General features: G+C 39.3%; 2 protein-coding genes across 4 annotated transcripts in view; one reads left to right on the top strand and one right to left on the bottom strand.

The window, feature by feature from the left end:
- The window catches only part of nek2 (NIMA-related kinase 2), a 527,130-nt gene that overhangs the window by 85,366 nt on the left and 424,798 nt on the right, over positions 1-16,966 (top strand). The window lies entirely within an intron of this gene.
- Positions 130-16,966, bottom strand: part of ints7 (integrator complex subunit 7) — a 132,643-nt gene continuing 115,806 nt past the window's right edge. The window contains exons 15-20 of one of the 2 annotated variants that reach the window (XM_020530571.2): positions 10,182-10,285; positions 8,938-9,006; positions 5,632-5,764; positions 4,211-4,309; positions 1,878-2,063; positions 130-1,311 (exon numbers count right to left, since the gene is read on the bottom strand). In XM_020530571.2, the coding sequence (XP_020386160.1) occupies positions 1,024-1,311; positions 1,878-2,063; positions 4,211-4,309; positions 5,632-5,764; positions 8,938-9,006; positions 10,182-10,285 (879 nt within the window). In that variant the 3' untranslated portion in view covers positions 130-1,023. Of the gene's footprint in view, positions 1,312-1,877; positions 2,064-4,210; positions 4,310-4,372; positions 4,641-5,631; positions 5,765-8,937; positions 9,007-10,181; positions 10,286-16,966 lie in introns of those variants that run through there. The other variant, XM_048600601.1, reaches the window with a different exon arrangement.

Below are 16,966 nucleotides of genomic sequence, written 5' to 3'. Positions count from 1 at the left end.
GGAGAAGTGGCTGGCAAGAATTAAACAGCAGCAATTTTTAGCAGTCAGCCATGCAGAATGAGGAGAGAAGTCAGAGTTCAGTCAAAAATAAAACAAGCACTCATTCAGGTAGAGAGTCACAAACTGGTGTTCAATAGTGAACTGACGGAATTTATTGCCTTATTAAGTAGCATTCTTTTGTACTTATTGTGACAATCTTAATAAATTGTGAAACTTGTGAGATCAGACTTGCACCCAGAGTGGTCTTGGAACTGGTTGAGACAGGCTCTTTCAACTCAGTTTATAATTGTGAAATCAGGAAGCACATTTTCACACAAAGTGCAGTGGATATCTGGGACATTCTCCAAAAGGCTCAGTGGGATGCTCAATCAATTGAAATCTTCAAGACAGACTGATATATCTTTGCTGGTTTAGAGAATTAAGGAATAAGAAGCAAAGGCTCTTTTAATAATTGTTGGGTTTGCCTCATTCATTAATTTTGTTGATCCAAATTTTATGTTGTTGCAATGATTGACACATAACTCAGTCATTGCTTGATCCAAGTTCACAAACCTTCCAAAATCAACATCAATGGATAAAGAATTTATCACAAACATAAGTTAAAATATGTTCCAAGGTAGATTCTGGAAGGCAGAATAAAACTGATTTACTAAGAATCTCAACTCTGACAGAACCAGTTAAATCACTGTATACTCTTATAAAGTAGGGAGTTGAGAACAATAAAGTGTGCAATCTAGCCACTGATCCAAAGAGCAGCACTGGAAGTGACAGGAGTAGTTTTGGCTCATATTATGATGGACAAGGCAGAAAGGGCCGGTGAAGAAACTTAAAGATTGCAAAATACAACACATTAATCCGGAGTACAAACTGTTTAATACAAGATTAGGGAATTCGAAGGAAAAATTACATCCCTAATATTCTTCACCCAGTGTTATGCTGGTCATGTGATATTTAAGAAATACAAGTCCAAAAACCTTACAAAATATTCACAAAGCATATTTCCCAAGTTGAAGTGATTCATCATTAAAATCTGCAGAGTGCATTCCTTTGCAGCTGTGACTGTTGTTGTGATTGCTGTTGTTGCTGCTGCAGGCGTAACTGCTGAGAGAATGGATCCTCCATGGATTTGATAGCAATAGTAGTTTTGGGTCCTGTTTTCCAAATGATGCCATTAGAATCAATAACAGATGCTTCAACAGTAACACTGTGGTTTCCAAGTGCAACAAAACACAACAGGAACTGAGTGCTGAAATAGTCATTATGGGGCTCCACCCGCTGCTCCATTTCATTCGTCATATTCTCTGGCAGTACCTGAGAAATGGACATGAGAAATTTAAACTCATGCACATTTGTCAGCATTATAAAGCTCAATTCTACTGAAGTCACAACTTAATCCATCCACTATTGAAAAAAAATCCAAGCAATGAACATTGTTAGCAATCTATCAAATGACAATATCAAGTGACAAATGGACAAAGACATCAATATACAGCTGCATTGTATAGTAATAGCTTGTGTTTTACCTTGAATTAATTACATTTACACTTTCATAAAGACATTAAAACTTAAAGACCAGATTAAGGGTGCACATGAAGACATTAAATAAGGTGTCAAATTGTGCCCGAGGCAATATAACATACTACCAAACAATGCACTCGTTATTATTGCAGATTGAAAACTAGGCTGATATTCTATTCTCAGACACCTTCATGCTAACCCTAACAATGTACAAGTACAACAGATGAGTTAGAAATCACAATTACAAACGTGTTCTTGCAAACATGCATCAACATTCATTTTTAACAACTCAGTTACATATTAGGTTATCAATACTGTTGAGGATAAAAACGCTTCTTAAACTATACGGAGGAAGTTACCTTATAATCCTGTACTCCCTTGGTCTGCAGTGAAGATGAAACATTTAGGCAAACTGCCTGAATTTTCCGAAAGAATCCAGGCTTTGAGCCGTGCTGGATAACACCTTCTACTTTCAGGGCCAGTTGCTGGTTATTCTGTACAGTGATTGGCTCAGTTGGAGTGCGAGGGGAGGGTGATAGTGCCAACTGCGAAAGTATTACAGAAAATTAATTGTCAATACCCTAAAGAAAATGTAAATTCATTAAACACTAGTATCAACTTTTCTTATTTCAGTTAGCTGAGAGGTTGCTAAAGTGATGATTGTTAGCTTATTCAGAGGGTAGCTCCTGCATAACAGAAATGTTAATTAATAGTTCTATAGAATGCGGTGTCAACCAGCAATCTGAACAGCAGCTAACATAAGTCCTGTACTCATAAGGGAATGCATTTCAGGTAAGTTATGGAGAGCGCATACTGTACAGAACGAAGGGGCTGTTTTGTTCATCTCAGCAATAAGGACTGCTGCAATTGGGCACAGTTGAGTCAGTTTAATATCTATGGTAGGGAAAATGTGGAACCTTTAATTAAAGGTGAAATGTCTAAAAGAAACCAATATAATCAGGAGCAGCAAATTACGATTTCAGAAAGGAAAACGGTGTATGATCAGACTGACACAATTCTTTGAAGACATTATGATGGTGATGGGACAAATGCAGTTGATGTGGTGTACATCAACTCTCAGAAGGTTTTTGATGAACTACACCAAAAGAGTCCACTAGGAAAATTAAGAGGCACAGAATTAGGGTAAGGGTAGGAAATTGGAGTAAAACTGGTTAGAATGTTGGAAGGGCTGAGGCCAGGACAAGGTGAGGGAGAATGACTATCTTTGACATCAAGGCAACATTTGGCCAAATGTGCCATCAAGTACCTCTGGCAAAACCAATGAGCATCAAAAGGATAAACTTTTCATCGATTGCAGTCATAGCTAGCACAATGAAAGATGATTGTGGTTGTTGGTGTCAGGGCATTTCTGAGAGAGCTCCTCAGGGCACTGTCCTCGACCCAACGGTCTTCAACTGTTTCATTGATAACTTTTCCCCCTTCATGAAATCAGAATGGGCATTTCACTAATGATTGCACAATGATCAGAACCATTCGCAACTCCTTAGACATTGAAGCGGTCCATTTCCATTTGCAGCAAAACCTGGACAACATTCAGGCTTGGGCTGATAAAAGATGTAATATTGGTGTCTCATCACATCCAACGATAGAGAATGGGACCATTGCACCTTGGTATTAGCAGTGCTGAAACCCATATTATCAACAACTGGGGTAGAGTGCTTACCATTAATCAGAAAATGAATTGGGCCAGCCATTGAAATACTACAGTTACAAGACCATATCAGAAGCTAGGAATTCTAGATTGCACCTCCCATCTCCCTAAAATCTGTCCACCATCTACAAAGCACAAGTCAGGAGTACAATGCAATACTCTCCACTTCCCTAGATAAACATGGTTCCAACAACACAAAAGTGCAACACCATCCAAGACAAAGCGCTTGACTGTCACCCTATATAATTAATTCAACATTCACTCACTTCATCACCAGTGCGGGGATAACAATGTGCCACATGCAAAGATGCACTGTAGCAACTCTCTAAGCATCCTTTATTAGCACCTTCCAAACCTCCAATTTCCACCACCTAGAAGGACAAGGGCAGTAGATACATGGGAACACTAGCATTTGCAAGTTACTTTCCAAGTTACACAGCGTATCACCTGCTCCAACACTGTCACTGGGTAAAAATCCGGGAACTTCCTTCTTAATTACACTGTGAGTGTCCCTACATCCCAAGGGCTGCATCAGTTCAGGAAAGCAACTCACCATCACTTTCTTGAAGGCAATTAGGGATGTGCAACAAATGCTCATCTAGCTAGCAATGCCAACATCCCATCAAAGACAAAAATCTCAGAGTGTTGAAGAGGCATCCCACAGTATTGATTGGGACTGCTTATGTTCATTGCAAACATCAATGACTTGCCTGCAAGCTCAAATGGAGCGAAGTCCAAATTTGCAAGTTTTACTAAAGCAGTCTTGAAAACCAACGGTTATGTTAAGAGGATACTGATAAGACATTGGACTGGTCAATAAAGTAATGGATGAAATTCAGTGGCAGCATGGAAACTGGGTAGGCATTGATAGAGATAAAGAATGAGGGAAGCAAAGCTTTCTAAACTGAAGTCCAAGTTAACTTTGGCTTTTATGTAAAAGGTTTAAAAATTAATGAAAAATGAATTATGCTATTGCAAAATCCAAGAACATCAAAATCAGACAGATTTTTAAAGACATACCTTGATGCTGGTGGACTGAAGCTTTTGGAAGAAATATCTCTGAAATGATAAGGGGACCTTCAGCAAGGAAATAATAGCTCGACAAAGGCACATGGTGTGCTAGAATCAAATTATAAGAAAAGATCAATAAACAGTTGACCGGCAGTAGAATAAGCACTGGACATGACATTAATTGTACAGGTTTGTAACTGTTATAGTACATACGTAGATAATGAAACAAGGTTATTGACCTACATAATTACTTGTATGGCATTTGAAAACAAAATTGAACATATAATTAGATCCCCAATGTTTTGACGAGTTTTCCACGATTCTTTACCTGCTGAGAACTCCTTCTTGCTCCCACCCCCAGCTCAGCTCACCCTAACCTACATCCAATTATTTATCTGCATCCGAAATTCCAGTTGAGTTGAAGACTGAACTTGGATGACTATGTACAAAATGAAAAGATCAATTATTATGTATGTAGCTTTAGTAATGAAGTTAAATCTAGGCTGTTTTGGCAATGGTTTACTGTGAAAATTTCAAAACTCTCAAAATAATTTTAAATTTCTTTTTCCTGAAGTCAATTATTTTAATATTAAACAAAAAATTACAGCAATCCTTTATTTGGTTAAATAAATGGTCTTATTATTGATATTTTAGCAAAGAGAATTAAAAATACCTATGAACATAATGAACCAAGACACCAGAAAAATAGGTTACACAGTGGTCGCAATAGAGAAAGAAATAATATTCATTTTTAAGTATCTGAAGTAACATGATACAAAGCTAGATGGGAAATCAAGCTGTGACAAGTATACAAAGAGGTTGCAAATATATATAGACAGAGTAGGCAGATGCAATATGAAGTTATTTCACTTTTGCAAGAAAAATGAGAAAAAAATGTTTTTGAAGGTGAGAGATTCAGAAATGTTTGCATTTAGAGGAATCTAATGTCATGACATTATCTAATGACATGTTAACTTTGTGTAATTCATGTACATACAACAAACAATTAGAAAGAGGAACAAATAACTCTTACTTCAATTATACAGGGCATGGTGCAGCTACACCTGGAATACTGTGTGCAGTTTTGGTCTCTTTCCCAAAGAAAGGACATACTTGCCAAAGAGGAAAGGGATTGGATTTCTGGATCAGGGAATGTCCAATGAGGAAAGATTAAGTAAAGTAAGCCTACATTCTGTGACATTTAGGAGAAAAGGTGATCCAACTGAAGCATAAAACTAAGGGGCTGGATAGGGTAGATGCTGAGAAAATATTTTCTATGTCTGGGGAAAGAGGAAGGGCAATAACAAATAGAGAAATGAAACATTTTGAATTATTTGAGGAGCTGAACAACTTTTCACAGAACAAAGATATTTAAAGGCACAAAACTGCCATCATTTATTATCAAACCAGTTGCAACCTATGTTACTTACCAAGTAGGAAACTGGAGGATATTTTCTGTTGAGGGCCTCAACATCCTCAAGGACCTGAGCAAACACAGACAGCATGCTTCTTTCATACTCGCTCTCTGCATACACATTCCCACTACAACTATATTCTTGGAAACTGCAGGAGAATCAATTAAAACAAATCATCTTATAAGCTTTTGAGCAATAATACATTTACATATAAGCCATGTCAGTTTATAAATATTATACCCTTTAGTTTATCCACTATATTTCTTTCAATGCATATGATAAAATTATAGCCATTCCCATCAATTCTATGTGGAGCACAGGAGAGTGACAGAATTATGCAGTCCAAGGTTGACAAAGCAGCACTCTCACCGTTGTTCTGTATTCGCTCTACGCAACTAGCTTCATGATCTAAATAGATTTACGATGGCTAGGGTCAATGCATCAACTAGATCAGGTGCTTTGTGCACCAGTTAAAAAAGGATATATTATAAATTAAAAACAACTCTGAGGATAACCTAAAGCATTCAGTAGCATTGGCTCCCAACAGAAATCATCAAATATTGGTCTGCCTTACATATAGATAGCAAAAATGTATAAATTGCCACAATTTTGTATTTTTGATCAAGAAATTAATACTTATATGGAATTAGGATTCCAAATGCGTATCACCCTCACACCACCCCCCAGAACTGAGAGGGATAGGGGTGTGTTTACAGAAAGAGAGGGAGGTAAGAGAACAGAAAAACAGAGACATTATATTTCATTTAGTGCAAAGCAGTCTCATTGAAAATTTCATGAAATAAATTTATTTTGTCACAGAGCATCACAAATATTTAATAGCTCACTCATTGGAAATACTGGTTGAACAAAAGCCCACAAATGACCCTGACCAAAAAAAAACTCTTCATCTCCATGAATTAGTCCCAGTGTGTCTGGTATAGAAGATACTCTGATACAGAGGAGATTACATTTTTTAATGGTTACTAGAAAAGTAAGTTTTAGTTAAGAGTGGGATTGTACCTCTGCTACTTAGGAAATAATTCACAGCATTATTACTGGTGTTTCCAGGCATGCCACATGAAAAATATGAAATAAACCACTGTGCAAACAAATCAAAAAGGTTCAATAGGTAACATATTACAACATTAAGTATAATCAAATTTCTGAGATTCACACATTTACATAGCAGGCAGTGAATTAGGATGGTCTGGAACAGAATAATCCAAGGAAGGCTCAAATGTTATGATTACAACTGTGCAAGATATCCACATCAGATCAGCAAACTCTAATACCGGGTAGAATTTGGAACCAGCTCCCTGAGCACTACGGAAGCTCTGTTTGCACAGAAAGTGCACAAGTTTATCATCTGTCAGAATACAATGACTGAAAAATAATTCTGGATTTGTAATCTGTTTTACAATTTTATTCCTAGGATGTGAGCAAAATAGGAAAGCCATATTTCGTGCCATTCCCAGATACCAGAAAGTTGGTGGTGGCCCTTCTCCTTAAACTTCTGTAATAAATCAAATAGTATGCTCATGACTCTGTTGCTCTTGTCCTTGATGGAAGAGATAGAGGCTAGAATGTTTTCAAAGCTTGTTAAGTTGCTGCAGTGTGGATGGATTTTACATATTGCAGTCAAAGTGTTCTGGTAATAAGATACAAAATGTATTGAGTGTCAGGGACATCAATGAAGTAAACTGCTCTGCTTTAAATGGTGTTGAACTTCAAGTGATATTATGGCTACATCCATCTTGCTTATAGTGAGTATTCCATTACACATGACGATTATGTACAGCAAGTCCCTGCTTAACATTGACCTTTGGCCACGGGCTTCTTCTTTTAATTGTTAGCACTGCACTGAATCTGTTTTGAACTTGACTGAAATCCTGGGCTCCATCTAATGACAGAAACTAGTCTGTACAGGTAGCCCTAGGACTTCAGCTGATAACCTGCACCAATTAACTTCAGCTGCTAGATGCAGCCTAGTCTATCTGACTTCACCTACCCAGTGAGAGCATCTTAATTACATGTTGTATTTCTTTTATATTTAGCAATGTATTTTAATTTGTAGGTTAATTCAGTCAGGAGTGCATGCTGCTGCACACTTAGAATCTGAAATACTACACCAAACGTGATTTTTCAGGGTGAGGCATGTTCTCAATGGCTTTAACATTGATTCAGAAGGGACCCGATGATATACTTAAAGCTGTTTTAGTAAAAGCTACAATTTTCAGATTGTAAAGACAACTTTAAGTCAAGATTTACTGTAAAGACATTGAGGGATCATGAAATGTCCCACACGTCCAAAACCACTCAGTATCTATTCTAATACTGTAGACAGAATATTGATATGCCTGGCCCAGCCTGTATAGAGTCAATGGTTAATGGTGGAAATGAATCATGCTGGTGCCACTGAAGATCAGGGAGAGGCTGTTGAGCCTGTGCTTTGTGGGAGCAGGTTATTACTGATATATTATAGCTAATTTTGCAGCTACACATGGCTTCTGTAACTCTGAAAATTAATTTTACACTCTAGCCAATAATATCACAAAGAAGACAACATAATAAGCAGCCCTTACAAGAGTCAACATCAATATCTTACACAGTTGGTAATGTAATAATTCATTCATCCTAATCAAAAGATCAATATTAAACTGAGGTTCCCAAGAGATCACTGAAGAGGTGAACTGTAGAATTCCATTAAGTTTCAAACTTCTGTGTATCAGTCATTGAATTTTTTACAATTTTTTGATCGTGATATATTTAGCTTGCAGCACTGGAGTGGCGTGCAAGCAGGGCTGTTAAATCTACTGAGCTCTCGGCATGATGTTTGACGCCCTGACAAGATTTGCTGCGGAGAATGTTGATAGAGACCCTTCTGGTACATTTCTGCACTACTTTTAAATGATGTCAAGTTATATGCAACACAGCCATCTGTGGAGTAACAGTATTTCAATTCTGCACCAAAAATAAGCCTCAACTCCAACCTTAAAACATCACCTACTCGTGCATCTGTTGTCCATGCAGCTTGAATTAGACTGGCAACCTCAGTCAATGCATGCCAAATTTATATGGAAATTGATGCAAAGTAGTAGGCCCAGGAAGGAATCTGACAAAGTGCTTCATCAAGTCCATTTTAACTAGCAGAACAAAATAAATCATCCCATCAGTCCAGTTGAATTCAAAATTGAAGTGGAAATGAGGTTTCTCACCCACTGCACATGCCACTTCTTTCTCTATAACAAGTTCCTGTCAAAGATATTTCAGGGTATACCACTATTTCGTAGAACTGTCACACAATAAAAGGCATACCATTACCTAGCAGAATCTGGATCTAGGATTAGAGCTTCAATAGAGTGGGAAATCAGTAGGCAACTTTGTTGTTGTCTATGAATAAAGTTAAGGCCACAGTGTTTAGCAACCAATTTAGTCATTTAACCTGCACCACCTTGTTCTCAATTGTGTACATTATTAGTCAGTAAAAATGGTGACCAGCTTTTGTAACATAAGTAATCCCTCCAAACTTAAATTATTGAAATGTATCATTTATTCTACCTCTGCACTGAAATCGTAATGGCAACTTGTAACTTTAGGACAGACACAAACCTGGTGGCATCATTTGATCACTATTTATGTATGCCACTTCTTGCCCTTTAAATGTCAAGCAGAATATTTAAGATTGGCCAATCTGATGCTATAAAATTAATCCCCTGCTTCCCAGTCACTAACTCCCAATGCTCATGTCAATGCAGTATAGAACAAAATACACCAACACTCTGTCCTCTGGAGGCAGGATCAAATTTACCCATGTGCAAAATCAAAACTTGTCAAGTTGTGGTCTTCTTATCTTAGGAAAGATATTACTGCCACAGAAAGAGTGCAACTAAGGGTCACCAGACTTGCTCCTGGGACAGGAAATCTGCCCAATGAAGAGAGATCAGGCGAACTGGGCCTGTATTATTTTGAAGTTTCAAAGAATGAGAGGTGATCTCTTTGAAACCTACGGAACTTAAAGGAATAGACAGAGTATATACAATAAAGATGTTTCTCCTGACTGTAGAATCTAGTACTGGGGCACAATTTACAACTAAGTGGGGTGCCAAATGGGACTGAGATGAGGAGAATTATTTTTATTCAGAAGATGGTGAATGTTTGGAATTCTATACCCCGAAAGCTGTGGAAACTTAGTGAAAGTATATTTAAAGTACAGTTTGATAAATTTTTGATCACCAATGGTGTGAAGGGTCATGAGGGTCGAGTGGGTAAAAGGCATTGAAGTGTTCAATCAGCCAGCTTAATGGGTTGAATGGCCTACTCCTGTTCCTATGAATTTTAGGAATGATGAATGATGAAAGAGAAGGACATTTGCACGCTTCTGTGCAACTCAAAACAATTCAGTATGCATTTGCAATTGCTAATGAAGTAAAACACAAACCATTTACATGCTGAGACTGGTAATATATACACAACTGAGAGTTCTTTGGTTTTCTGCCTCCACATACTTTTTTGTTACCACAACTTATGTTCAAAACAGCAATTTACAGCTCAGCAGAAAAGGATACAGCTCAACATTTCTCAAGGTAGCAGAGTCAGCATCAAAGGATGACTGATAAAGGTCATGGTAGCGTGTTGCCAAACTTCTGAACTCTTCCATTGATATCTTCATCTAAATAGATGCAAACACACGGAGATTGGAATAATGTGCACTTTTTTACTTAGCATTTCAAATTTATAAACTAGATTAACATAACTTTAACCTTTTTAAAAAAGTACTAATGCCCATGCGAGGAAAGTGGAAGCATTACCATAATTCCACAAAAGAATCAAAAACAGTATACATGCTCATGAGTCACACAAGTGGCAGGAAATAACCAACTTAAACAAGAGACATTTTAACCATCGCTGCTTGGCATCATCATTGAATCCTCCACAATAAGTATCTTGGGAGTTACCATTGGCCAGAAACTGAACTGGACCAGCTATATAAATATTGTGTTCACAACTGCAAATCAACTTTGCGGCAAGTAAACCACCTCCTATCTTCTCATTAGCTGTCCACCATCTATAAAGCTATCATGAGCAGTGTTTAGGGAAACAATCAAGAACAAAGCAATCCACTTGAGATTGGACCCATCCACCAATTTCAACACGAGTAATGTGCTATCTAGAATATAGGATAAATGTTATTAAGGCCATAGATAAAGGTACAGAGTGAGATGGCTAGTAGATTTAGAAAAATTATTATCCAGCAGGATCAGTCAGATAGATGGGTAGCTGTAGGAAAGGTAAGAAGATAGTTCAAAAGTCTCTGGTGGCTATTCCTCTATCAACTAGATATTCAGTTTTTGGAACAGTTGAAGGGGACAGTCTCTCCAAGGATAATGGAAGAGCCAGTTAGTTATTGGACACTTGGAACGATTCTTATCTTGGGAAGCGTTTGACAAGATTTAATATAAATATTGTTATGGGGACTCTGCTGTCAGGGGCACAGACAGGTGATTCTGTGGCAGTGTGTGTAAATTTAGGATGGTTTGTTGCTTTCCTGGTGCTAGAATTAAGGATGTTTCTACATGTTTCAAGAATATTGTTAAAAGTGAGATTGAGAAGCCAGAAATTATTCTACACATCGGTAGGAATGACACTTTTAGGGAAAAGATCAAAGCAGAAGGGAGTAAATTTAAGAGGTCAGATAGAAGATTAAAAAATAAAACCTCAAAAGTAGTAATTTCTGGTTTACTCCCCAAAAGACAAATTTTAAAATATGAGACACTGACTTTCAAATGTTGATTGGAGTAGACTGTTCACAGGTAAAAGCATGTCTGACAGGTGGAAGGCGTTCAATAATGATGACAAGAGTTCAGAGGTATTTTGTTCCTGTTAGCGTGAAGGGTATGGCTGGTAAGATTAAGGAACAATAGAAGAATAAAAATATTGAGGTTATAATCAAGAATAAAAAGAGAATTTTTTTAAAGATATAGACAACTTGGTTTAATTGAATCTCTTAATCAATATAACGAGTGTTGGGCCATTCTTAAGAGAGAAATCAGGAAGGAAAACAGGGGATATGAGATAGCGTTGGCAGATAAGGTTAAGGATAATCCAAACAGATCCTACACATAAATTAAGAGCAAGAGGGCAACTGGAAAGAGGGTTGGGCCTCTTAAAGATCAAGGAGGTCTTCTTTGTGTTGAACCCCAGGAGATGGGAGAGATACTAAATGAAAATTTCACGTCAGTTATTATTGTGGAGAAAGAAATGGAGTCAAGAGAATGCAGACAAATAAATTTTGATGGTTTAAAAACAGTTCACATTACAGAAGAGGAAGTTTGGGAAGTCTTAGAGAATATAAAGGTGGATAAATCTCTGGGACCTGATTTAAACTATCCGAGCATCTTGTGGTAAGTAAGGGGGGAAATTATGAGCCCCCTTGCAGAAATATTTGCATCATCTATAACAACAGGGCGCCTGATGACTGGAGAGTGGCTAATGTTGTACCTTTGTTTAAGGAAGGTTCTAAGGAGAAACCGGGGAACTATAGACCTGCGAGTCTGACTTCGGTTGTGGGTAGATTGTTGGAGGTGATTATAAAAGATAGGATTTATGGACATGTGGAGAGACAAAAATTGATTAGGTCAGCATGGTTTTGTGTGAGGAAAATTTTGTCTCACAAACTTGATTGAGTTTTTTGAGGAAGTTACCCAAAAGGTTGATCGCATTAGAGCAGTAGACATTGTTTACTTGGATTTTAGTAAAGCCTTTGACAAGGTTCTGCATGGTAGACTAATTAGTAAAGTTAGGTCACATGGGATTCAGGGTGAGCTTGCTAATTGGATACATAATTGGCTTAAAGGCAGGAGACTGATAGTAATGGTGGAGGGTTGCTTTTCGGACTGAAGGCCTATGACCAGCGGTGTTACACAGGGATCAGTTCTGGGTCCTCTTTTGTTTGTCATTTATATAAATGATTTGGATGAGAATATAGAAGGCATGGTTAGTACGTTTGCGGACGACACCAAAATTGGTGGCATTGTAATCTTAGAAAACCTTCTTCACTGTCTACAAAGGGATCTTGATCAAATGGGTCAATGGGCTGAAAAATGACAAATGGAGTTCAATTTGGATAAATGCAAGGTATTGGATTTTGCTATAATAAACAAGGGTAGGGCTTATACACTTAATGGTAGGGCCTTGGGCAGTGTTGTAGAACAGAGGGACCTAGGAATGCAGGTAAATAATTCATTAAAGTTTCCATCACATATAGACAGGATGGTTAAAAAGGCGTTTGGTATGCTTGCCTTCATTGCTCAGTCCTTTGAGAATAGGTGTTGGGACGTTATATTAAGTTTGTACAGCACATTGATGAGGCCTCTTCTGGATTACCGTATTCAGTTCTGGTCGCCTAGCTATAGGAAGTATATTATCAAGCTGGAGTGGGTTCAGAAGACATTTACCAGGATGTTGCCGGGTACAGAAGTTTTGAGTTATTAGGAAAGGCCTGATAGGCCGGGACTGTTTTCACTGGAGCATTGGAGGTTGAAAGGTGACCTGATAGAAGTTTATAAAATAATGAGAGGTGTAGATAGAGTTGATGGTAGTTGTCTTTTCCCTAGGATGAGGGATTTCAAGACTAGGGGGCACAGTTTTAAGGTGAGAGGAGAGAGATTTAAGAAAAGACATGAGAGGCAAATTTCTTTCATATAGAGCGTGGTTCACGTGTGGAATGAACTTCCTGATGAAGTAGCAGATGCGGGTATAATTACAATGTTTAAAAGACATTTGGATGGTATATGAATAGGGAAGGTTTGGAGGGATATTGGCCATGAGCAGACTGGTGCATATGTTTAGTTTGGGATTATGTTTGGCATGGACTGACCAGATCGACAGGACTGTTTCCGTGCTGTACGATTCTATAATTCACCACAGCTTCTCCAACAGGACCTTTCAAATCTGTGACCTCTAACATCTAGAAGGACAAGGGGAATAGATGCATAGGAAGACCATCACCTGCAAGTATCTCTCCAAGACACACTCTATTGTGAATTGGAACTGTATTGCCATTCCTTCACTGTCACTGGGTCAAACTCCTGTAACTGCCTTCCTAACACTGTGGGTGTCCCTAAACACCAAAGAATACAGCAGTTCAAGAAGGCAGCTCATCACACCACCTTTTCTAGGGCAGTTAGGGATGGGCAATAAATGCTGGTCTAGCCAGTGATGCCACATCCCATCAGAAATGTACTTTCAGGGCAAAGAAAGAGACATTGGCTTAGGCAGAATTCTATTCTATTCTAAGCATGAAAGTCTTTGAGATACTGTATTATGATTCTCTTTACTAACTCACTCACTGTACTACAACAAGCAATTAGATATGGTCACATACCTCACAGCTCCTTGTAGAGGCTTCATAATGACCTCCTTGGGAAGCATCTATGCCACACAGCATGAGGGCTTAACATCAGGCTTTGTTGGTCTGGATGGGAAGGCTCAGGAGTTCCTTCAATAAGACTGCTTAATCTTTCTGAAATTCTGCACAATCTACTCATAGATATCACAGGGAAAACACCATGTCTGGAGTCACTGTGACCTTGGTACCCAAAGACAATGTTGAAGGAGACAGCAATTACATCATCATTGGCAAGTCCAGCAAAAACAGTGCCCTCCAGCAGCTATCACACAGTCTCCAGAGGGAGAAGCAGCAGGTGAATGTGCTCTGTGGAGGGAGAATGATGAGATTCCGCATCTACATGCCTAGTCATTTTCCTCAACTGTCTGAAAGACAGTGCAAGCACCAATTAAGGATGTCCCATTCCACCATCGCCGACCTGTATTGTCTGCTGCAGCAGGACTTATGCTCAGGAGGACTTGGTGGCAGTCCCATCCTGGTGACTGCCAAGGTCATAGCTGCCCTCAATTTTTATATCAGCAGCTTGCTTCAAGAAGCAGCTGGAGAACTGTGTGGCATTTCCCAATCTTCAACCAATGAATGCAACTGGGATGATACTGATTCCATTTTCTCCATAGCACAGCTCTTCATCTTTGTGCCCTGTGAAAAGGAGATTCAATCAGCTCCAACCCTGGGATTCTCCACTATCAGTAGTTTCCTCCAGGTGCGTGCTGACCGCACTACTGACTGCACCCACATTCCGAGACCCGAAATGTCAGCTTTCCTCCTCCTCTGATGCTGCTTGGCCTGCTGTAATCTCAGGTTCCTACTGTCTTCCAACATACTCAGGCCATATAGGGACGGTTACAGGAAAACAAGGGAAAGCCCCTACAAACATGGCTCATATTAATTTACAAAAATGTTGGATTGACACAGAATGAAAATAAAATGCTGCCCCTGCTTTGACCAGACCATAGTGGTACAGACCATAGGCCTCCTTAGGATGAGGTTTTGATACTTAGATTGCTCTGACGGGTTCTTGCAGTACAGCTCAAAGTGTGTCCTGCATCAGTGTGGCACGCTGTGCCCTTCACAACAGAAACTGACAAAGCGAGAGAGGGGGTCCTGAATGCAGATGACAACAGCAGCAATCTTCTGAGGAAGAAGGTAATGAGGAAATTGACTAGGAGGGCCCTCCAAGAGACTGTTTAGGAGTAATTACAAAGCCAGACTAAAGGAAATCATTAATCCACACGATTGATTTGGACTTCATTTAATTGTTTAAGATTCTATTCTTAATACAACGAACACACTACTTAATGAAAAAGGCATGTGGACCTTGTTACTGTGCAGTTTTTAACTTTTTGGATTGCTGGATAAATGTCTTGTTATCCATGTGATATTTACAGTTAATGAAAAAGCAGCAGTTAGTGAGACACTGCACTAACACAGCATGTGGCTAATGTTAGGTAGCTATTAGTACATCTATCAGAATATCATTTCTGAATGTTGTGTAGCAAAGTGTCTCCTATAGCCAGCAGGTTGAGATGAACCTCCTTTCACCATGTTTAAAACTTTAATGTTTCAGAGCACACACAGTCTGCCTGTTGTTCCAAAATGATTGTGCATCCTCTCAGGGTGCACTCAACCTGCAAGAGGCAGCGTCTGTGCTGCTTCTCTCGGCACACCCACCCTGACAAACCCACGTGATGTTCTTCGACCCGTCTACGCAGACTAACAAAGTCATTAATGGCTGAGAACAGGGTCTTAGTCTGCCAGGGGCTAATCAGGTGGCATTCCTCTGAGAATCAAAGACCTAGGGCTTTCTTTCCTCAACCAGCTGCAGAAACATATCAGCAATGGGTTCACCAGATTACACTCTGCAATCTAATCCAGAAAGAGAAGCTACCAAGTGAAAATCTGAGCTGCTCGAAGTGCGGGGAAGTCTTGCCAAAGCAATCTCAGGGGGCAGTACCTTCCTTTCAGCGCATTAATAAAGAATTAGCACTGTTGGTAATGGGAGAACAGCCCACAACAATGAAGTTTACTGATATGGTTGCCCACTAAAAGGTCTCTGCACACCCACGAGCAGTCATACTCTTCTCCAGCCAAATCTAGATTTACTTCACACAAGAGGAAGAAGTTTCAGAGATAGTATTTGATGTCTGCCACCTGCTTTCCGTCTGATCTTAGACCTCTCTGTCTACTTAAGGGCCACTTCTTCCTGAAATGAGGCGAAGAGAGAAATTACGTACGACAGAAGAGCAGGTAGTACTGATACATGAGTAGTACATGAGACTTGGTGAGATGAACGGGCAATGTCAGAGTTAGAATGAGTGTTGGCCCTGTAAATGTAATGCAGCAGAGAGAAGATGGCAGCGCCCTAGTAGAAGTGCAAGATCACTAACTTCCCTGAATGCCGAGTGCTCCCTCTCACTCAGGACTCAGCACTGACCTGGACTGCAACTTGTGTCTAAGCTGATTGGGGCTGGTAGTATGGCCTACTGAAACAGTTCACTGGAAAAAGGACTGCTTTCCTCTCCACCACCGCATCGCCAAGAAATCCAGATCCCTGTCCGTGAAATGGCAAGTGAACATTCCTACTGGGCAATGTTTTGAGTGTTGAGGCTTGAGCAGCACACTGTGAAGGCCAGCTCCTGGCTTTCAGTCACAGTTCTTTGGGTTTATTCTTCCCTGGCTTGCAGCATCTGAAATGTGTGTAACTGAGCTTTTAAATATGGTGCCAGAGGTGTGAAAACTGGAAGGACTCAGTGGCGTGCCACTTCTCTGACAACACAATTCCTTGGTTCCAAACAGCCCAATTGTATAATTACTAAAGTGAAGAATGGAAGATTGCACAGAAAAAAAATCGCACTGAGCCTGGCAGACCTGGTACCATGAAACTTACTCAACACAGCACAAACTGAAAACAGGAAAGTTTTCACATTATGCTGATAAACAATA

Source organism: Rhincodon typus, chromosome 9 (genome assembly GCF_021869965.1).
Source record: "Rhincodon typus isolate 14 chromosome 9, sRhiTyp1.1, whole genome shotgun sequence".
NCBI lineage: Eukaryota > Metazoa > Chordata > Chondrichthyes > Orectolobiformes > Rhincodontidae > Rhincodon > Rhincodon typus.
Note: the sequence above shows the minus strand (reverse complement) of the source record. Positions and strands in the feature narration are given on the sequence as shown.